Below are 22,598 nucleotides of genomic sequence, written 5' to 3' on the forward strand. Positions count from 1 at the left end.
AAAACAATGAAAGCCCTTAAAAAGAAGCAATCCATTTGAGCAAGGACTGTGGTTAAAACACATGCCAAACTGTATTGCTATGCTACAAGTCTTACATGTGCCGTAGATTTAGCCTCTTTTTTCTTTGAGGCAAGACTGCAATTTGGGCGTGTTGTTGAGCCACAGATAAGTATAGGCTAGCTAATTTGTACTTATGGTGTGGAAAGAAATACTTATGGCTAATGTTAAAGGTGCACACACAAGACCATAAAGCTATTTATTCATTTATCTAGTATATTATTGTTATGTTTTTCAAGGTGATAACTTTGACCACACCTCCAATAAAGACACTCCATTGTCCTATCAAACAATCACAATATAAGTGTGATTCCAATACAGCGACTCAATAACTATGTGCTACTGTTTTTACTAATGTTGCTAATGTTGCTTGAGCAAATAACACTGAAATCAACTGCCCTCAAATCACATGATTACAAACTGTCTGAAAACATATGGCACTGGAAAATCTGTAACAACAGGCAGGCCATTTGCAAATCAGATAACAAGTGGATATCTTCTATGCTGAAGCTATTTCCTCAGATATGGCTAACACAAATGTCACAACTGCGTATTCCTTTATAGTACTCCTCTGAAGTTGCAGTGCTGGAACAAAGCTACTTTTAATTAGAGACTGGCTGATGCGCAGCAGCAATGGATTTTTATCAGACTGAGGCTTGGTCTCTGAATAATGCAGGGGAGAATCTTGAAAAATTTCACCACAAAAGAGAGCTCCTCTAATAAGCATATTGCCATCGGTTTTGATCATTGTTGAGATATTCCACCGCAAATTAGCTAACACTTATAAAGACAGATGTCACAACATGTGCTGCCACATTTATTAGCCCGCTCAATTCCTCCCCCTCGGCTGCCAGGCTCCTTACCTTTAGCAGACCTGCTGTTGTTTACCCCTCTCATGTTGTTTATCATTAGTGCCTCACTACCATCCCAGTTAGCCTCAGACGCACAGGCAGGCACACTTAGGGCGTACCTGGGCAAAGTCTGCAGCTACTGCTATTAGCCATCGCCTCTTGAATTGGCCTTTTTTAAACACACACACACACACACACACACACACACGGACACACACGGACACACACACGGACACACACACGGACACACACACGGACACGCAGACGCACTGTACATCCCTGGGGTGCTGTGATCACTCGTGTGTGGTGAAATCTCTCACACCCCTCCAAGTTCCAGAGACAATGTGGATAAAATCCCAATATCATATCCTAATCCGATTTGACTGGCCAGTGAAAAGCTATGGGTGTCACCCTCTCACTTCATTTTCACACAAGTCAGTGTGTGTAATGATTTGGAAATATAGTACAGTGTTAGTTATTTCATACTAGAATACCACGTAGCATTAAAAAACATTTAGTAGAAAAACATGGTAAATAAGGTTGTAAAAGAGAACAAATGACCAGCACCTCTTTGAGAAGACTGTGATCCCGAAAGATCAGATTTTTTCATGCTTTCAACATTATTACAGCTACATGTTATGCCAGTCATAATATAATTCTGATGCAAGGAATTCAGTTTGGCAAGGATATCATCCATGGATAACACAGTTATAAGGAGAGTTGAGCTATAAAACTGAACCTAAAATATTTCCGCTCAATTTATCTCAGAGATCGAGGCAAGGCAGTGACAGACGAATTAAACATATTGTGAAACCGTTAAGTTCTTTCTTTCCTGCACTTTCAGGTAGACCTGGATATGTATACGCAAATGTCATGTTATTTCTTAAGTACATTGAGACTACTAATAACATTTATTTTAGTTGTACACGCCTCTTTGCGAAAATGACAGCACTTAAACTATATTAGAGTAGTCTGCATACCAATGAAAAATACGTAATTAGTTAACCACCTAAAACTGAGGGTAATTATTGTCACTTTCTGTCAAAGAACTTGAAGACATGAAATGTGGAACTCTATAAACAAAGGGCGAATGAATGTAAAATGAAGCTTGATGTTCAGAAATTAAATAACTTGTCAGCAAGTCAGGCCATAGACCACAGATGTATAAATTCTAAAAAAAAAATCAGTATTCAATGTTCATTTACTGATTCAATGTTTGACTGCTAATGCATTTTACATCTGCCAACCAGGAAACACTTGTCCCAAAGGAGGACATCTACATTCACTTAGGAGTCATGCACATCACTCTAATATCAGCTTGGCCATCCAACCTTATGATACTGCTTGACATTTATGGTATGCAAAATACAAACCAGCTGAAGAAATCCATATTTTAAAATTCCTACTAAACTTTGACAATTCCCTTGTGAAGAATAAAACACCTCTGATGTGACTTTTCTTTGCTTTGCTTTCCTCAAACGCTAGCATATCACCACAGCACAAGTCTGCTAACAACCTCGTCAGCCACCTCATAGACACACACTAAAAGGGGAGCTGATTATTTCCCGTTATGTATTTTTGTGAGGAATAATCATGATTTACTGTTAATATCAATCAGGCTTCGATCTTAAGGCCAACAGAAGAGTAAATAAGCTCTCTTAAATGCAAATGCGTTTGTTTCAAAATAACTCATGCAGTTACCATTTAAATTGTATAGAGGCGACAGACAGCTGTGACTTGAACAACACCAAATTCACCACACTGGTAAACTTCTTGTGCATTACAGCCTTGATCTGAGTGACTATTGGTGAATTAATGTCATGTCAAAGCACACCGACCTGTGTCAAATGAGGCACCAAAGATCAACACAGACGTGCGCATCCTTGCGCTTTCCTTATACGGGCTCTATTTAAGCGAGCTAGTCATCATAGAAGGAAAAAAGTGCGCAGCACACGTTTTCCGCATGTAAGCTCTGTTAACAATCTCTGAACTTACTGGCACCACATGCGTCAGAGCGTCGATATCTCTCCTCCGGACCAGAACGGAAATGCACTGCACTCGCGTAAAACCACAAGTTCCTCCCCAAATCCACTTGCAGAAAGCCCTACGAAACAGACAACGGAGGGTACATGTAAGACTGGAGTTCATTCTGGGGGAAAAGGCTCAGCTCCTGAAAATATGACTGCCAGTCGATGAACGTCCTGTATATTCTTACTAAAAATACAAAAAATATAACAGGGAAAAAATAACACAATACACAGACTGAGAGAAACGAAAGGATATTAAAATAAATACCATAACTCCTTTATAAAGAAAGAAAGCAATTCAGTAAATATTGTAATCACGGTTCATATACATCATATACACAACATTGAAATACAATGGTTGTTTATCAGAGACCAAATACGTATTTAATACAGGCTCATATTTGGTTTGTTAGATTTTTGAATTGCCATGGCGCGTAGGGATTAAAATCTAAATCTTTGACATTTGCAATTTGTTGAAATAAGAGTTATTAATTAGGAAACGTTTAAATAATAGGAGAATGTGAAGGACACTGTAAATTATTGCGTGTTTGGAGTAATGGTCAATGAAGTTCAAAGGCTAGGTGAAACAATCACGAACTGTCAATCAAAAGGTCCATTTTCTCAATACATTCGAGCAGTCAGAGGCAAACTGGCTGGGGTGAATAGAGTCTCTCCTATTGAGAGGCCAGACAGTGCAGCATATCCCTGTATAGCAATCAGGACAATGTGCTGAATTGGCAGTCTAATAATAAATGTGCCATTTAGACTTCCATTGGGCTCCAGTGCCACCTTACCTTATGAGGGAACTTCTACTCAGAGCTAACAGCAACTGTTCAAAACAAAATGCCATTACGGGATCAACTTCTCCCCAACAGTGGGACAAGCCAGGGGATTGTTTTTCAAACAGCCTCTCTCACTTCAGACAAGAATGTATTATTAGACACCGGGTTATTCTTACAGACTGGACACAATTTCCAAGGGGAAAAAGGAGAAAAGTTAAGCTGTGTTTAATTAAGGTGTCGGATTCCGCCTATCCAAGAGAACAACAAAGCTTTTGTGCATGTTTCAGCAGTAAAGGAAAAAAGTGGAATACGCAATATATTTTCTCTCCATGACGGTGGTCACTGAATAGTATTTTCACTTTAACCGATCTCTATTTTTATATTTTTCTCTATTTTTTCCACCATTTGCGCAATAATCAATCAGCCTGAAAAACAGCTTGCAACATTGGTTCCCGAATAAAAAAGTGGTAACTGTCAATAAATTCATGCTTCATCGCACAAAGTTTTAACAAAAGTATTATCTGTTTGACACAACTCGACAATAAAGTGTATCGATTACTACGGCTCAGAGACGACTAATTTGGGGTTAAACACCCTCTACAGAAACAGCGTTAGGTCTTTCACGTAGGCTAAAGTGTGATTGATTTTCAGGTTTGCCTTATTGATACCAGGGCAGTTTAAAAAAAAATCTGTTTATGTCTTAAGCATGATGAAATTGATCTAGACGAAATTATTGCCTTGTGCTTTGGTCTTTGAACATTCACATACACTGTACTGCCATATATGATCAAAATTCGTGTGTGAAAAAATGACAGTTCTATCGTTTTACTTACTGATCCTTTTCATGAAATGCAAAATTATGTTAACAAAAATAGCAAACAAAATATGCAATTGAGATTAATAGCAAAATAGCACACATTGGATACGTGTGAAATAACGACAATATGACAATATGCAACATATAACCTATGAAGCTACTTAAAATCCTTGAGGTAGAGAAGTAGAAAAGGCTACTTACAACGCACCGTTTAGAAAGTTCGCAGGCTAAAGGAAGCCTGTTTGTCCAGGCTGAGTATTGTCTTTCAATGGATCAGGCGGAGGATGAAGAGTTGATTATAATTTATGGCTTATGCATTCTTTTAAGGTCAATTCGCCTGACCTCAAGAGAAAGTTAAGTCAGGGAGATTTTTAAGCGCATACAGGGACAATTAACCCTTGTAATTTGCATGAAAGCGAAATGTTGCGCGGACCGGTCCACTAACAAAATGTTTAGAGTAAACAATACAAGCTCTTCCAAGATTCATCGTATTAATTACTTCGAAGGAAACTTTTAGCGCGTTAAACCTGATAACTGCAGAACAGCAGCACACAATTTCGAAACACACCCGTTATTGTCAATGAATAGTACCGCTCTGTGGACAAAAGTGAAATTGCTTCCCACCGAGGGGAACTTCACCAAGCATCCGGATACTAACCTCGTCCCAATAAGCCGATATTTTAGTTAGGCTTTTTTCACTTGCATATGGTCTAATTACAAGAAGAAATTTCAAGTGTGTTAACCAGTAGATTTGCGCATCAACTGAACCGTCCGTTGGTGCTGTCGAGGCAATCGTCCGTAGCCCGCTGCGAATGCGCACAATAAAACAGGCTACACATAACACATTATACAAAGACGAAGAGGGCGCACGGATGAAAAGTTTGGCAAACTTTTAAAACTGTCATCCCTAAGGGAAACATAAGAAATAAGAGAAATCCGCCTCGGATGGCAATCGTGGCCAGCAGCGCCTTTCTACGCCTGTAAACCCGTGTCTGCGGTTAACACTGAGTAGCCTAGGTCTCGTAAGGAAAATACGATAGCCTTATTATGCGTGCAAACAAAAATTAGAACGTAGATTGCCGTCCATTAATTACACCCATCTAAATGAACAGTACCAATAAGAACATAGTCTAATGTTGAATAGAATTTGAGAATGAGTAAGCAATACAGTTACAGATGAAGAAAAATAAGCTAGAAGGCACTCAGAATTAACGTTAACACGGAATCACGAAACAACAGGTTCCAACAAAAACAAGTTTACCTGAATATAGTCAGAGTACCAAAGACAACGCTGGTCTTCGCCGTATCCCGTTTCAATATAGGAATTTTAGAAATAACGATTGTAATCTGCTGAGCAAAGAGAAGAAACTAAAGTCTACTGTTGTTCCCCTGACCATAGAAAGGGAATCCCGTTCTTACTGCGAAGTTCAACTGTCAAAACTGCAAGGAGCTGTTGTTACTACCTATCGTAGTTGTCTCCCCTCTCCCTTTCACAGAAACAAGAGAAGACGATGGTTAGTGCTGTCAATCTTGGCAATCAATGCGAGCGGCCATGTCGCAACTATTCAAAGCATTTCCCGTCGTGCAACATCAGAAAGTGAGTGGCCAGGGCATTGATCTGAGGAAGGCAAAGAGGCAGGGCTCCCCCTCCCAGACAAGAGATGCAAGAGTGAGAGAGCGAGCGAGAGAGAGAGAGCAAGAGAGTGAGACTTCTCTCTCTTACATATGGACACATATCTTTTATTAAATTATATAGAAATTTAATGTGAGCTCAATGTATTATATTTCCTTGCAGGCCTAGTGTTATATGAGCCGTTTTAACCAAGTAGTTCATATTATAAAGCACCTTAAAAAACGTAATCGCAAAGGGGAATAACAATGAGCAAATGCAAATAGTGTAATTTGTAAAACAATATGCCCATTTGTTGCTGTGATATCTATTTTATTTTTATTTTCGAGAGAGGTGTTGATAACTTCCTTACAGTAATTATGTCTGCAGAGCCTCTTGTAGAGGTTTTAGTAAAGTAACTATTCAGCAGGCTGCTCTTTGTGGATTGAATTCCGCGACAACTGCAATTTAGTGATCGATTTCATGGCGAATTGTGAGTTACCCAAACATTTAGTCAGGTAAAGGTGATATTGTAGGCATTTTACAATACTGGGTCAATTCAATCAAGCACGGCGTTTATTGCAGTGATTTGACCCAGGCTCTTTACTGTCTACTAACCGATGCTGGTGGCTTGTGCGAATTGCACCATTCCAGCTTTGACAGTCGGTGACTCTGACTATCAGAGAGACACGCACTGACCATAACATTTTGGTTAAGTGTCACTGACATTACCGTGAATATTTTCTTTCACTCACATTATCGAGAATTCTTCAAATGCTTGCGGTAGTGTACATTTAATTTATAATTTAAAACGGCACCACAAAACTCTCTATGTAGGCTATAGGTAAGATGCGGAGTATAAAACGACCGAAAAAGTCATCCATACAGTTGGAAACATAGTTTTGTGTGTGCAGTACCTTGTACAATTAAAGAAAAAGTCTGTGATCTGTACAAACGACCATTGCCAACTGAATGGTATTTCAGTGCGATATAACTCAATACAATTTCTCAATATGTTTCTCCAGACAAATTACGGAATTTGTTCAAACACAAATACCGAGTGTGGAAGGATAAAGTCGATTAAAGAGAAACTGTATAAGCCCATAGATTACGACTATTTATAGACCTATTTCCTTCTGTTACTATAAATAAGAGACATTACTTACTTAACCTGCTACTATTATAGATATCAGAACTTGTAACTTTATTTTAAACCCTAAACCCATAATTTTAATCACAAGGAAGAAACAATCGGAGCAGAGTTCGGGGAACAATTTTCTTTAATTAAACTAACATGTTTCCTGACATGTCAATCTGATAGTTCGTAGGAAATTGTGCAGTAACATTTATAGGCGGCTGTTTTAATGGGTATCGATCATCACTTAACTTCCACGTAAAGCCTACTTTGTGGCGAGATGCTGACCTTCTTCTATAGATTTACATTATGGACTGAACATTACTTTGCATCAGAACTTTGTCCAAGCCCACTGGACTTACACTTAAGCCAATCATTTTCATCAAAACATTTTTACAACGTCTTTCCCATCTAAGAATTGTATTGGAGAGATCGGTTGTTCTACTGATTAGGCTATATCGTAGATTTTTGTCTCTACATGGCACATAGAAGTTTCAGATTGGTCATGTATTCCAGCATGTATTCCAGACTGCATAACACACTCTTCTGTGGACTGTCTTTTGACACATTGTAAATAATCATCATGTCCTCGAACATTCCCATAATGAAAGAATGAGGAATTTAGTTCTCCCTGTTTTAGCATACCGATTGAATCTACTATAATAAACAGTGGAAACTAAATACCTGCTTTCTCAGTCAAATAAAACTTAGAAGTCCTCAAAAGTCTATTTCAGTATTGGAGAAACACTATGAAAGACATTCACATCATGTATCGGCGCAGCAGTCCACATGGCAAGCGACATTGCAAATAATATGAAAACAATAGTTTACATTGATAATACAGTGTCGTACTTACAATGACAGGGACAGATGCAGAAGGAAATGCTGTTTGTTCACTGAAGAGTCACATAGGGCTGAGAGGGAGGGAGAAATAGAGAGAGGGAGAGAGTGAGGGAAAGAGAGATAGAGGGAGCGAGTGAGAGAGAGAGAGAGAGATGGAGCCAGTGAGGAAGAGAGAGAATTGAAGACATAGGGGGCATGCCAGAATAGATATCCTTTCACAACATCTCATCACATCTGTTCCTGCTCTTGTCTGTCTTTCATTTTCACATTTTCACATTCCCTTTGTTCCTGGGAAAACCATATCCACACGTCACATCTTCATCCCTTGATTTTCATCTGCACCAAACTGAAGATAAATTAATTAAAACAGAGCTTTGGCTTCACGGCAATAAACCTTTTGCACTTATAACTTTTCTCCATCCATGACTATATTGTTATATATTTGCGTTGACATTAAGATTTTCAAAGTACAAAAAGTAATCAGGACGGTTTTCATAATGCTTTACATGTCCTGATTGATGTCCACTTTAGTAAGCAACATTTTAGATCTGCCATGATCTTTTTGGTATTTGGTATGACTCCTCACAAAATAAGAACTTTACTTTATGTTTTTCTGCAAATACAAGACCAGTTTCTCCCAAAGTCTTAAAGCTATCTTCACTGGATGTTCTCTCAGGAAGAAAATGTGAACGGAGACGCTTCGCACGTATACAGTCAACATTTTAAATGTTTCGAAACTTTGCAAAAAGGTAAGAAATCACGTTTCAAATATACTTTAAAAATGGCTATAAATCTGTAGTATCGTTTTTTACATCGAGTGTGTGGAACAATGTAACATCTAACATCAGTCATTAAGTAGCTTAAAGTGAACTTAATTTAAATGGTTCCTCAAAACAGAAATTCGACGAGCAAGAACAATATCACAGAAATCGACGCATAACCAGACTTTAAAGTTCTAGGTCATTTTCTATCATGGTCAGGTAGGCTACAGAAGCAGCGGATGAGTGGACTTTGGTGTGACTTAGACGCCACCCTTCGTTCAATGTGAGAACTACACAAATCATCAGCTGCACATTTTTGGTAGCTCTACTGTGCAAAGCTGTGTATCCAATTTAGGACAACAATCCATTGCCACAGTTTCCAAACGATATACAATTTTTTAAGGTCTAACAATTGGTTGTGAATCTATATGGTAAAATAATATGTGGACACAGAGTTGTGAAGATAAACATTTATTTTAACTGTAGCCTATTATGTTTAGCACAATCATTTCCCAAATTTATATTTATACCTTTGTGAAATTCATATTTATACCTTTGTGAAATTCATATTGCAGTTTTATCTTGTTTCAGAAATGTTGATGTATAAAAGGCCTGCACGTTGACTCATACATTTGAAATTAGAGTCTGAGGCCAAATTACAATTTTAGTTCAGCATTTATTTTTATCTGGAAAAATAGAGTAAAAATACGATGTACAGTCTATGAAAAAATAAAACAGCATTGAAAACACATTCTGTTATAGTTTTTTTTTCTGTTTTTAGTCTTATCAACTCTCAATGCATCTGCTTGTCTGTATTGTTCAATAAACATGCCCTCTATGAGGTCATTAAGATCTTGTAATGTGGTGGGAGGCCACACATGTGCAGGTTAAAGCCTAGCATGATGGTCTTACCAACTGTAGCAGGCCAGCTTGTTAGGAAAAAGGCAGTGTGCATCACATTAGCATATGATGAGAGGCTTTGATGCAACTTGAAATGCAAGTCTACTCTATTAATATTTTAAAGGGACTGCATAAAAATCAACATTTTTGTTACATTAAATTAACATGTGTTCTCCTCCAATTCTGCATGTTTAATTAGGGAGCACTATTCTGTCAGACGAACTACGCCAACTGCTATATGATTTGTTGTGATTACTTGAGAACTAGATAACAACACTTCACAAAAATCTGTCTAGAGCCTGAAGTGCAGCGTGTCACTGAAGGAAAGAAGAAGAAAAACACCTTGAAACTGACATGATCATCCGCATTACAAAAATCATGTTGTACACAAAGGTTACACCCTCTATAGTCCAACTCATAGTAGCATTACGTGTGTGTGTGTGTGTGTGTGTGTGTGTGTGTGTGTGTGTGTGTGTGTGTGTGTGGGTGTGTGCGTTTGTGTGTGTGTGTGTGTGTGTGTGTGTGTGTGTGTGTGTGTGTGTGTGTGTGTGTGTGTGTGTGTGTGTGTGTGTGTGTGTGGGTGTGTGCGTTTGTGTGTGTGTGTGTGTGTGTGTGTGTGTGTGTGTGTGTGTGTGTGTGTGTGTGTGTGTGTGTGTGTGTGTGTGTTTGTGTTTGTGTTTGTGTTAGTGTGTATGTGTTTGTGTTAGTGTGTGTGTGTGTGTGTGTTGTGTTGATGTGTGTGAGAAAGGTGTTCTTCTAGAGTTTCAGAATTTTGTGTGGTCTTACAACTGTGCATATCTTGTAAATGTGTAACTTACATCTATGTTGGCGATTTCAATTATTGTATTATTAATGTGTCTAAGTCACACAGCCCCTCTTCAAGTTACTAAACCAGATGCCTAAAGAGAGTCAAAGATTCTTCTATGATAATTCTGATACAAAATGACACAAACAGGAAGAAAATGGCCGAAAGGCACTGTGTTGAACAAAGGAACCTTGGCTATCTGAATCCTTTTCAGGCCTTTCAGAGATTGCAGGGACTCATCAAGGATGAAAATGACAAACTGCCACTTATTATGTGGCAGGAAACAGAGGGAGGGATCATTTAAATGTCAGTGGTTGGAAAAACCATATCCATTATGACATTTTGTGTTGATTTCAAGACTTTATAAACATTTTAATTATAGATAATGGCTTTGAGGGAGGAACATGTGCATAGCATATCCAATCTTTGTGATGAATAAAAATGACCACCAACAACTGCTGTGTTTTTCAAGTGGAAAGATCCAAAACATTATCACCAGTTTGCTAGTTTACAAAACATTAAGCACTGCACATTTGCTGGCCACTTATGATGTTGGATGATGATTGGGAAAGCATCTCCGTTCTGTTTCTCTGGGCATCATTTTTGTTAGTATTGCATTCCTATGCATTATGGCATAGATTCAAATTAGATGGAGCTACAGAGATTGTATTTGTCATAATACATTTAGAAACCCCTCTGTCATGTAGCGGTACACACTCCCCAGACTGTCTTCAGTTTGAGCGCAGGCTGGCAAGAGGAAAGTGGAAACTGCCCCAATGCCAAGAAAGGTAAAGGAATGTAACATGGGAATACAGACTTGAATGTACACCAAGCAAAGGGGTCCACTAAATCAATGCTATAGGGCTATATGCATACAGCCAAACACTAACCTGATTTACATCACATCATCTTCCACAGAGTGTACTCGCACATTTGAAGCCAAGGCTAATGACGGAAGGAGGATAAAAGAAACTACTTGCTAAAGAATATACAAAAGGATCTGTCATGCTTATATAATGACAAAAGCAGCACATGTCCTTCATCATTGTGGATGGTTTTATTTTCATTTCGTTTGAAGATGAATATGTTAGCATACGTTAACGTGAATAAAATGTGTGTGGTTCAGTGGTATAAGAAAGTACCCCACACTGAAGGTAACCTTACTTATATGAGGAAAAGGCTCGCTTGATTTTGAGATAGCAAATTCATTCAGAAATGTAGCACAAATATAAATCAGATGTTCCTACAAAAGGACAAAGAGCTTCTGCTTTCAGTTGCTACTGTGCAAAATTCATGAAGTCTGGCCAAGAATCTTTGAAATTACAACTGACCATGTTCTCTATGATTGTGCTGGGTAGCTGGAAATTGTTTACCAGAAATACTACATAAAATATAATACAACACATTCAAATCTTAAAACGTCTACAGACATTTACCTATTTGAAAAACTGAACACATTTTCTAGTCACCTATGTTATCATCAGCCATTTGTACTCGCCATGACTTCCACACAATATCATGTTATAGGAAGGGTTACAATCTTGAAAGGTACCCCATAGATATTGGCTCAACATTGACAAAATCGCTGCCTTTAATTTTTAATGATCCTGAGGTTATGTAATTAACTCTAGTATAATTTGCATACTTACAAATGCTACTAATCCCTACTGGTCGAGTGAAGTGGGATTCTCTTTTCTCATTAGCTGACCTAAATCTCCAATGTGAATCAAAGTTATTTTTTTCACGATATAACATTTCCTTTTAACATAACAAGGAACATCCAATTAATTATGGTTAAATGAGGACTGTGTCTTAATTAGGTTGTGATGGAGATGCTTAATGATTTAACAATTCAATGTAGTGGTATTTTATGCCGTTTGTACCCATAAATGAAGACCTAAGCAATCTACATTAGTACAAAATGTCCCAGGGCTCTTGTCAGGGGTAAGGTAATCAATTAAGAGTCTTTGATCAAGAAGCACATGGGTTAAAGTGATTTGTTGACTCAGATTGTCTTTAAGGTGGAGGTCATTGTATCTCATAGCAACTCTGTTTCTGATGCTTTTAAGTAATAATTTCAAAAGACCATAGGAGTAAAAGACAAAAAGTTACAAAGCTAACGCTTTCTTTTCAACTTCCAGCTGACATCATTAACTTTGTCTTTAGAATAACTATAGCTTTAACTAGGACATATCAAGCAATACGGGCTATGTGTTAAAATAAGGACTAGATTTTTCATTTAGGAATTATTGGACTGGTCTTTTCAGACTATGAGCACCATCCATGGGTGGGGAAAGGTGGGACTGAACTGGATAGAGGACTGGAGAAGCACAATCTCTTGACTCCATGATAAGACTAGAGTTCCTCTACTCTAGTGACTTTGCAAGCTTTCATGCAAGTTTGGCTGACTTTGCATTTGATGTGTGTGCAGCACACAGACAAATGAGGGTATTATGAATAGGCAAAGATGTATGCCTTATCTCAAGATTAACAGGAAAGTAGATGTGAGATGCAGAATTTAGGTGATTATCAATCTTTACCTGGTTGTTTTGTTATTACTGGTTGGGTGCTCATATCATCATGCTCATGGCCTGGTCACATGATTCTTCCATTTAAATCTTTTCGTTTTAAAGGTTTAGAATGAATGCTAACTGTGGTAGAGTCCAGAAGAATACAATTACACCTTCCACTATAACTTACTAGGAATAGACAACTATAAAATACACTTTTGTAGGTAAAAAAAAAAGCCAACGCAAAATGCAAGCACACTGATATGCCAGATTTTGTATTACAGTGCCAAATAAAGCAGGCCTGATGCAGCCCTAGTTCTTAAATGTGATGGTGTCAGTCAGGCAATGGGCTCAGCTTACATGTTATATTCATTCATTTGTGTAAGCTGTGGCACCCTCAGATACTTACCCACTAGAACTGTGAGCTCAAAGGAATTCAGACCTGCTCATATAACAGGAATCAGGCACAAAACCTGCAATTAAAAATGGGTCCTGCCAAGAGCAGGCTTCATACAAGAGGAGAAACGTATAAAATGATGGCATAAAAGCAGTTCATACAAACAAACAAAAACCTTGAAAACTCCTGAGTTGCTATCTAATTTATCTCACACATGCAGTCTACACGGCTGAATGAGCTACAGAGCTCACTAGCACAGGAAAGCGTTTTATCAAGCTGCATGCTCCATGCAAGTCTTTTAGCAATGCAGCAAGGTTCATCTAATTAAAAGCACCTATTAATGATTCATTTGCACAACATTTGCAAAACACAGCAAGAAATTCAAGCCTGGTATTTTGTTATCATGCCTTGAGACAGTGTTTACCTTAATGCGATGCGAAAGGTGGTGCTTGGAGGCTTCCCAAGTTAAAAGAATTGTTGGTTCAGATGCGAAGCCCCAAGGCATTTTGTTCATTTATGTTTACAAAATGTCCGCCTTACTGTAGGGATTGTAAACTCAAAGCATTTAAGGAGCGCAGGAGGATTTTATTGTTTCCTTTAACACAGCATATTCTAAGGGTAAAAAACTTAATTGTGTGCACCGCTCTCATGCTCTTTTTTCACCTCACTTTGTCTTCCAAACCCACAAACCACAACGTCTGTCAACACATCTTAGTCTCTACCAGTGAAGACTCGATTATTAAAATAAAATAAAAAAGTGCCAATCATCCACAAAAAGAAACTCTTAAATGGGGAACAAAATAACAGCAGCATCTTGCGCTGGAGCTGAGGGCTTCATTTCACTATTCTTCTGTGGTAATGCAGAAATAATACCCTGCAAGAACGTTCAATGATAGTGAGCAGACCTCCTCAATTATTAACCTTCATCCTTATGAAAGTATGGATATTAAATCAATGAGGATAAAAGAGCATAACATAACATTCATATTTCAAGAATCTTTTGTATTATCTCTCTGTTGTTCCCTAAGGTGACCAACCGGAGCATGAACATGCAGGAGGATCCCTGTGTTGGAGAAAGGAATTGAAGGCTGTCTAGCCCTCCCTGCTTGCTTCAAACCGGGTTGGGGAATGAATGAGAAATAACATTATACTCACAAGTGCTCCCTGTTTTATCTCAAAACTGTTTGACGTAGCATCCAAACACAATTGAATTGACTGTTTTGTGACACTTTGATAACTCCCTAGTTGTAATGTTTTGAAGTGGGTTAAGCTTTGTGGTAATTGCAGGCACCTGTTGGTTATAAAACATGGATTTTTGAGATGTGCAATTGGAATCATGCATGGATGTGTAGTTATTGCACTTATTGCAACTGTCCCGCTTTGTCAACAGTCCATTCTCTTTCAAACTACCAATCCCTAAAGAATATGAGCCTTATTCTTGTAAGAATGATATATTGCAAAAACCTTGTTTCCTGTTTTGACGTTGCTTTCTCCCACAGCTGTTTTTGTTTTTGTCAGGCCTGACCAAAGATGCAGTGAGCAGACACACATACTGTACAAGGCTTCTGATCCCATACACAGCTGTGGCCAGGGTCTGAGCACTGCTGCATTCAGAGCTGCCACTCCCTGTAGGACTTTCCTCTGAGCAGGTAGCTTCTGCTATTCCGAGGTTGTCATTTTAGTCCACTCAAGGGAACATGGGTGGGACAAGAGATCACATTCTGAGTTTCCACTTCATTAATTCAGACACTTTTAAGCATTTAGCAAACAGCCATCAACAAGCCACCATGGCTCAGTTGTGTGGTGAATATGCTACTTTGTAAAAATATTGATGTTTACTCCCTATTCCCCTTCCACAGTCACTTTGACAGGAAAGAAATATCTTTATACGTTTGTATTCTATTTAAGACACAAGACCGATATCCGTCTGAAGCTTATGTCTTTATAACCTGAAGGTCACAAAATACCCAAAGAATTCTGACAGGATCTTTGCATCTGCTCTGAACTCAAGACCATATTCACAGACTTTATTTTTTTTTTTTCAGTTTATTCGAATTCTAGAATATAGGATGCTGGCGCTATTTAATGAAATGAAACAAACGGACATTTGCATGAACTAAATGCATCATAAACTTCAGGCTTTCAATTAATCAGCAATATTTCCAAGAGTGTGATTCTGTTAAGTTTACAAAAAGCACAAATCTAAGTGGAAAACCGTTTTTGGAGAAATTGCAGAACAGTTTGTAAAGGATTAATGTGTGAGGGATTTATTGCATTTAACAGAGCAGGATGAAATTAGCATAATAGGTCTTTTTCATTCTCTTTGAAGTCTGGAAAATAGAATAACAAATGTATATCAACTTGGAGCCAAACGTCAATAAATGGAAATGGCATAATTCTCTATGGATGGTCTTGAGTGGATTTCTGCAGGAGGAGGAAAAATACCCCATTTACTGCCAAATAAGCAGAATAGCGGATGTGATCTGACTGATGCCCACCAGGCTCGGGCGCTTGATGCACGTGAATATACAGAAAGAAAGTAAACACACACCGCACGCACACACACACACACAAATAAATGTACACACATATCCAAGTAAATGCACTCTACGCCAAATCCACACACAGACACACCTACATGTACTCACATACACACATACACTCATACACACACACACACACACATAAATGTACACAAAAATCCAAGTAAATGCACTCTACGCCAAATCCACACACAGACACACCTATGTGTCCTCACATACTCACATACACACACACACACACACACACACATGGACCCTCTCTACACTACTCCAACTCTGATGAGGAAAGCTGTGGCAGCTCCTACTGTGGAGCTACGGGAGGCGCATGGCCTCTCACAGGTGCTTTCAAAGAGGGCCATGTTGCAGGGGAGAGAGTAATTATCTGCCAATTAAAGATAAAGATCTCACAAGAGAGCACACAAAAGCAACCGCTAGCTCGTCCAACAGCAGAGCAGAAACCCTCTCATTCACAATCTTTTATTTTTGTTTTTTAGTTGCTTTAAGTGTCTCTATGACTTAAATATTTATGAAGTTAAAGAAACACAGCGCATTTTTCAGGTCCATCAATTATAACAAAACACAAATCATTAACAGACTACAAAGTGAAGTGTGTAAATTTCATGGCAAAACATCAGGTTGCTTTGCTTTAAAAATTCAAAATGTGGTTGGCCTCACAGGTGGTGCTTAACAATTACAGAGAAGGCCAAATCTATTATGTTATGTTATCTATTCTGAAACACTGCTAAGCTAACATTCAACCACCACCACCTTTCTTCACGGTGGCAAGTACAGAGGTATTGAATTAAAAATGCCCTTTTGAAATGAGCACCTTTGAACTGTAGAAATATTTCAAGATTTTTTGCACTTCACTACACATTTTTTTGTTCTGAAAGTTCACCTCTGTTGGTCTGAGCCTGCTAAAGTTTTCTCCCTTTTCAAATAATAGAATAAAATGTAAAGCAATCAATAGAAATGTTCAAAGAGAATCCTTGGAACTGTGAAGAGAACGTGTTTTGTACTTTCCCTTTGTACCTGGTTAGCATGGAGCAAAGGTAACAGTACGGCAAACCAAAAATCTTTTAATATTTTTCTTTTCTTTTCTTAGTAGCCGGGGCTTTGGAAGATGGACTTTCACTACCTGGATTAAATATAAGGTTTTGCACCCCAAAATACCTCAATGGGAAGAGTGCAGTGCTAGAAGAAGTTATTGTACGGCAAAGCAATAAAGAAAAAAGAGACTTCAAACTTTATTATTATTATTCCCTTTCACACAACCTGTGCAACATTATATCCCATGTCTCTCTGTGAAATATAAGGTTGAATGCAATTACCTTGCCTACATTCTGAACTCTGTCGACGCCTTGGTTGTACCTTAGAGCAATTTTGCACCATTCTCTGAACTACTACACTTCCAAAAAAGAATATGCTTTGAAAGACAGTAGTGACACAAAGTCACACACACACACACACACACACCCATGCACACACACACACAAATGCAAGGACACACACATGCACACATGACACTTTCATACCAGTCTGCTCTAAAACTGAAAAGTTTATTTAATGTCTGCCAAATTGTCAAAACACATTGGGCCATTTCTGTGTGAAGGATAGCATTCCCAAACAATCATTAACCACATTTCAGAGTTGTTTCAGCTGAATACTGCATTTCTTTGAATGACAAGATCACTGAGGCAAGTAACTTGTTAATGTATTTTAATATTTACATATTCTTTATTTAAAAAAATGTCTGCCCCATCCCAATTTTTTTCCTCTTTTTTTTTCAGAAAATATTGTTAAAGGTTATATCTTCAAGATGTTGTAGGCAAAAATAAAAATCCTTTTGGCAAGCTAAGAGGAAACTGGCAGTGCTAGATACACAAAAATAATATTTCAAGTGATTTGGTGTAAGAATATCATCTGAGTTGATAAAAAATACAATCAACAATTTGACACAATTATTACTGTACCGCATTTTCATTTCTTCAAATCTCCCCGATGCATAATACTTTTGCATTTGTTCTACCCTCCATTGCATTTTCCTTCTGTAACTCAGATCTCACTGCATTACAGAACACACCTTTTTCTCTCTCGGAGACATAAAATAGATCAGCTCGGTATCCGTTTCTCACTATGATACAGTATAGTGTTAAAAGTGCAATAACATGTATAAAACATTGTTTTTCTTTTTCCTATTGTATGATTACCATTGTTAGACATTTCCATAGTTAATATATGCACAGCAGTCTTCACAGCAATGTTTTCTGCTTCCTATACAAAATAATAGCTTATGGTCTATGACAAAATTATGCATCATTAAATGTGTTACGCATTTAGCGATGTCTGCCCATTCCTGTGTGCACTACTGTTCATCTAATGAGGACTGAATGTAGATGGGGAAAGCCAAGCATTGTCAGTCGGTCTGTCTGCAAGAAGTCTGGTGGGGAGCAGTCATCACCACATCAATGTCCTGATACAGCTTTGGCTGCAGGAGAAACAAAACATCGGACGTTAGACACAGAGAACTGTCATACCATGACATGCCTACTGAGAGCATAATTCTACATAATCTGCTGGCATTCTTAAAAGGCATATGTAGATGTGTGAACACATAGTTTGTGAAAAACATTCAAATGAAACCAAAGTCGCTCATGACTAACATACGTATTTCTTTACTTATCTCACAGTGAAGGGCATTAACTAGAAGGGGTACCTGACCTTTCCAAGTTATGGTCCTTGTGGTCAGGTACCCCTTCAGAAATAGCTGATAACAAGATGCAATTGGTATTGGCAAGGTGGTAAGTGTACCAAAAGTAACTGCCGACTGCGTGCCTACATCTCTCTGTCTCCCCAAACAACTATACACTGCATGATCCATTAACAGCCAAACAACATATAAGGTGTGTACACTGTGGATCTGCCAGCAGTAAAAGTGAAATTTGAGCAAATACGTCCAGAAGTATGATGAAGAATCTTGGATCATGATTAGTCCTGGTTTAGACTCCTATTATAAATGACACATTGTCTGAGGGTGCACCTGCAGTGTCTATGTCCATGTGATACTGACACCTGCATTAATGAAAATAAATGCACCCATTTGCTGGGGAAATTTCAACTCAATGGCTGTCATCATGAAATGAAACAGTTGGTACAGTTCCAGTGCTCCAGTAATCCCCTGTGCTGTATGTCCCTTTGGGGCCACCACACCTGATATCTGAAATGCTAATGGTACAGCACTGCAGCCAACTCCTCTAATTAGTGACATCACTTGCACAGGAAGCACAGCATGCTGGCATTCTGTCTGCCCAGGCTCATGCACATGCACTCACACATCCTTAAACATTTGGTCAAATCACAGAACGTGCATCGTCACATTGACACAACAACAACACCATTTAAGCATGCAATACAAGTTAAGACAGAACATGCTGAGGTCAAATATACTGCAGGTATGTAATAGCAATTGAACTAAAACACTGATTGGTCACTTCATACTGAGTTCTGAGTAAATGCGATGGACTCAGAACCTCATTTTAAGCAGGCCTCTGTAATTATTCAAATGTTTATTCTGAAGTTCACCATAGAGGGGTGAATTAGAAAACAATCGCGTCTTCCCATAAGGCCTACAGGAGAGAATACTGGCATCTCAACACTGAGAGGGGAAAAGCCTTCATGGGAGCGACCTGCTAACCTGTTACCAGGTCACAGATGGCAAAGAGTCGGCAGGAAGGGAAAAAGGTGAGCAACACTTGTGTAATTAGACACAATTCACAATAAGCCTGCTTGTTTACCCCCCACCTTCCAACCAGCTGCTGATGAGCTCGCTGAAGCCATTTGCACACAATTCACACGCTGACTATTAAACTCCCACCACACAGATGCACATGCTGGATGCTGTGACACACACACACACACACACTAAGACTTACACTACAGCAGGTACAGTAGTGCCTTGCCTTCGTGAGCTGGCAACATCACAATAGCACGGTGTGAACATGCAGCTGGTGCGGTGCCAACACACACACACACACACACACACACACACACACGGAGCGCCCGGCGTTCGCGGAAAGACAATTTAGCAGCGCCCCGCCAGCACATTAAACGTGTGAAACGTGAAACAAGCCATTAGTGCTTACTTTTGTTTGCTCTGATTAGACAAAGGTGTAGTGAAATCCATTACTGAGGGGAGGGGGAGGGGGAGGTGCCTGAGGGGGGGAGGTGGAGGGTGGGAGAGGAGGAGGAGGAGGGGGAGGAGGAAGAAGAGGAGAAAAGGGCGGAGGGGAGGCGGAGGCATCGTTAGCCTGCTGGGGAGCTGGAGGTGAAGGTGGAGCAGAGAGAAAGAGAGAGAGAGAGGGACAGAGAGAAAAAGAAAGGAGAGCATCATTAAAAAATTACCAGCACCAGCCAAGGAGTTGTTTAGTGGGTGTAGCAGTTCCCCGCTCACTCTGCAGCTCACACACACACACACACACACACACACACACACACACACACGCACACACCAAAAAATGTGAACATTACAGAACATTATCACACCCGCCTTTAAAGGCATGAGTTAAACCCTGGACACTCTGTTCCCAGGACATCACGAGGATGACAGGATACACTCCTTTCCAATATCACCAGTGAGCTTAACAGCCTACCCCCCCCCCCCCCCCCCTCCCCTCAAGTTAGCCCTGTCATCCTAGCGATGCCCAACTGAGATGCTTTTATGGTGCTCTAATGTGTCTGCCTCAAAAGTTTAAACGAAACCTCCCCTGGCCTTAACTTAGCCTTCTTCCTCCTGCTCACTGGGTGCTCTCGCCACTGCTGGACCTCAGCCGCTGGGCTGCTGCCTGCCCAGGTGCATTGAGGGGAGAGAAAATGAAAACCACGTCTGGCAGGGCAGACAAGAACCCCCCCCCCCCCCTCCCCCAGTGATCTCACCCTGATCTCACATCTTCCTCACCGGAGGAGACGCCGTAAAAATGGCTGACTTTTTGCTCGGTGCCCGCATACTAAAGGCCCTTCACGCAGGGCCTGTCAATTCTAGTGAGCTTGCTTGTGTGTCTGTCTGTGTGTGTGTGTGTGTGTGTGTGTGTGTGTGTGTGTGTGTGTGTGTGTGTGTGTGCTTCAACGGCAGCAGCGGTGAGAGGCGAAAGAGCATGAGAGGTGAGCGTGAGCCTGAGTGAGGGAGTGAGGGGGTGAACGGGGGAGTGAGCGAGCGAGTGAGTGAGTGAGTACAAGTGAGTGAGCCCCGGCTGCAGAGAGTGAAAAGATGAAACGTGAACTGGGGGGTGCTTTTATGCGGCTTCTGAGGCATGTTCAAAGAGCAGCCACGGGACACAGGGGCTGGAGCCTGAGCCTGAGCGCCGCCGCATTGATCAGCGCTGAAAAATAGCCTCATCAAGAGATTCCTCCCCATCTGAAAGGTTTGACACGGCTCGCAATTAGCACTGTCTTTACTCATAAGATCCCCCGCTAATAAGGAATAATGTGCCGTTATTAGAGATGGGAGATCCTGATAACTTCAGCTTGGCTTTTTTTTCTTTATCTCCTTCTTCTTCTTCTTCTTCTTCTTTGCCTTCTTCATCTTCTTTGGCTTCTTCTTCATCCAGGTGTCTTAAAAGTAGACACACGTCTCTCTCCTTCAATCCTATCTCTGTCATCTTTTCACTAGGGCTCAATGAGAAGTGAAATGAAATGTCTTATCTGATGTCAGGGTGGTATTGATACTTATCATTTTTGATGCTTTGCAGTTACCTCAGTGTGTGTGTGGGTGCTTGTGTGTGTGTGTGTGTGTGTGTGTGTGCGTGTGTCTGTGTGTGTGTAGCCATGTCGAGAGTTCAGAGCTGACATGCCACAAAAGCTTCAACATACGGTAGAAATAATGAGGGCCTGTGAGTGTCTGTGCACACCTGCCACCTGCTTGCTCTTGAGGGACGCTTCGGAGGCTAGAGCATAGGACATGGTGATGATCCTCTCTTGTTCCTGCAATGCAGAGTCCAGGCCGGGGAGCTCACACTTATCCACCACTACAGTTGGCTGCATGTTCTGGACACTGTGAGTCACACACACACACACACACACACACACACACACACACACACACACACACACACACACACAATTGAACATGTTATTTAAATGACAGCGGATAATGGCACATGGGTGCATGGAAAAAAACCCAGTCGCTACTTATGACATGAGTAATGCAGTGTATAGAAGCAGACAGTGTTGCACCTGGACTTGGCCAGGATGCTCTTGATGCGCTCCGCTGTGCGGTGGCGAGCCTCCATCTCCTGCGGGCTCAGCGGCTCCTCAGGCTCCAGGTCCACATAGCGCTCTGGGATCTCCACCTTCTTGGGTTTGGACAGCTGCAAGGATACCCACAACACACACACACACACACTCAGGTCAGAGTCAAGCGGTACACAACGTTAGGATCAACAGACAAGTGGATCATGAGAGCTCTCATCAAGGTGGCTGTTGCCTCAATACAACATGCTATGCAGGACCTGAGACACATAGGAAGCATCTTGGACACAATAGCTCTTGAGAAAGTGGTCGATGGTT

General features: G+C 40.1%; 2 protein-coding genes across 23 annotated transcripts in view; both read right to left on the minus strand.

The window, feature by feature from the left end:
- sox6 (SRY-box transcription factor 6) overlaps positions 1 to 6,015 on the minus strand; it is a 162,208-nt gene extending 156,193 nt beyond the window's left edge. For 10 of the 12 annotated variants that reach the window (XM_080843317.1, XM_080843324.1, XM_080843327.1 and 7 more), the window contains exons 1-2: positions 5,796 to 6,015; positions 2,904 to 3,012 (exon numbers count right to left, since the gene is read on the minus strand). The gene's annotated coding sequence lies outside the window, so the exon portion shown is untranslated. Of the gene's footprint in view, positions 1 to 2,903; positions 3,013 to 4,735; positions 4,879 to 5,795 lie in introns of those variants that run through there. The other 2 variants (XM_080843321.1, XM_080843320.1) reach the window with 2 other exon arrangements.
- Positions 6,016 to 17,750: 11,735 nt separating this feature from the next.
- plekha7b (pleckstrin homology domain containing, family A member 7b) overlaps positions 17,751 to 22,598 on the minus strand; it is a 90,433-nt gene continuing 85,585 nt past the window's right edge. For 10 of the 11 annotated variants that reach the window (XM_080844012.1, XM_080844010.1, XM_080844009.1 and 7 more), the window contains 4 exons: positions 22,266 to 22,399; positions 21,941 to 22,083; positions 20,180 to 20,355; positions 17,751 to 18,525 (listed from right to left, as the gene is read on the minus strand). In XM_080844012.1, the coding sequence (XP_080700138.1) occupies positions 20,195 to 20,355; positions 21,941 to 22,083; positions 22,266 to 22,399 (438 nt within the window). In that variant the 3' untranslated portion in view covers positions 17,751 to 18,525; positions 20,180 to 20,194. The remainder of the gene's footprint in view (positions 18,526 to 20,179; positions 20,356 to 21,940; positions 22,084 to 22,265; positions 22,400 to 22,598) is intronic. The other variant, XM_080844011.1, reaches the window with a different exon arrangement.

The sequence above is a fragment of the Sprattus sprattus genome, assembly GCF_963457725.1.
Source record: "Sprattus sprattus genome assembly, chromosome: 8".
Classification (NCBI taxonomy): Eukaryota; Metazoa; Chordata; class Actinopteri; order Clupeiformes; family Clupeidae; genus Sprattus; species Sprattus sprattus.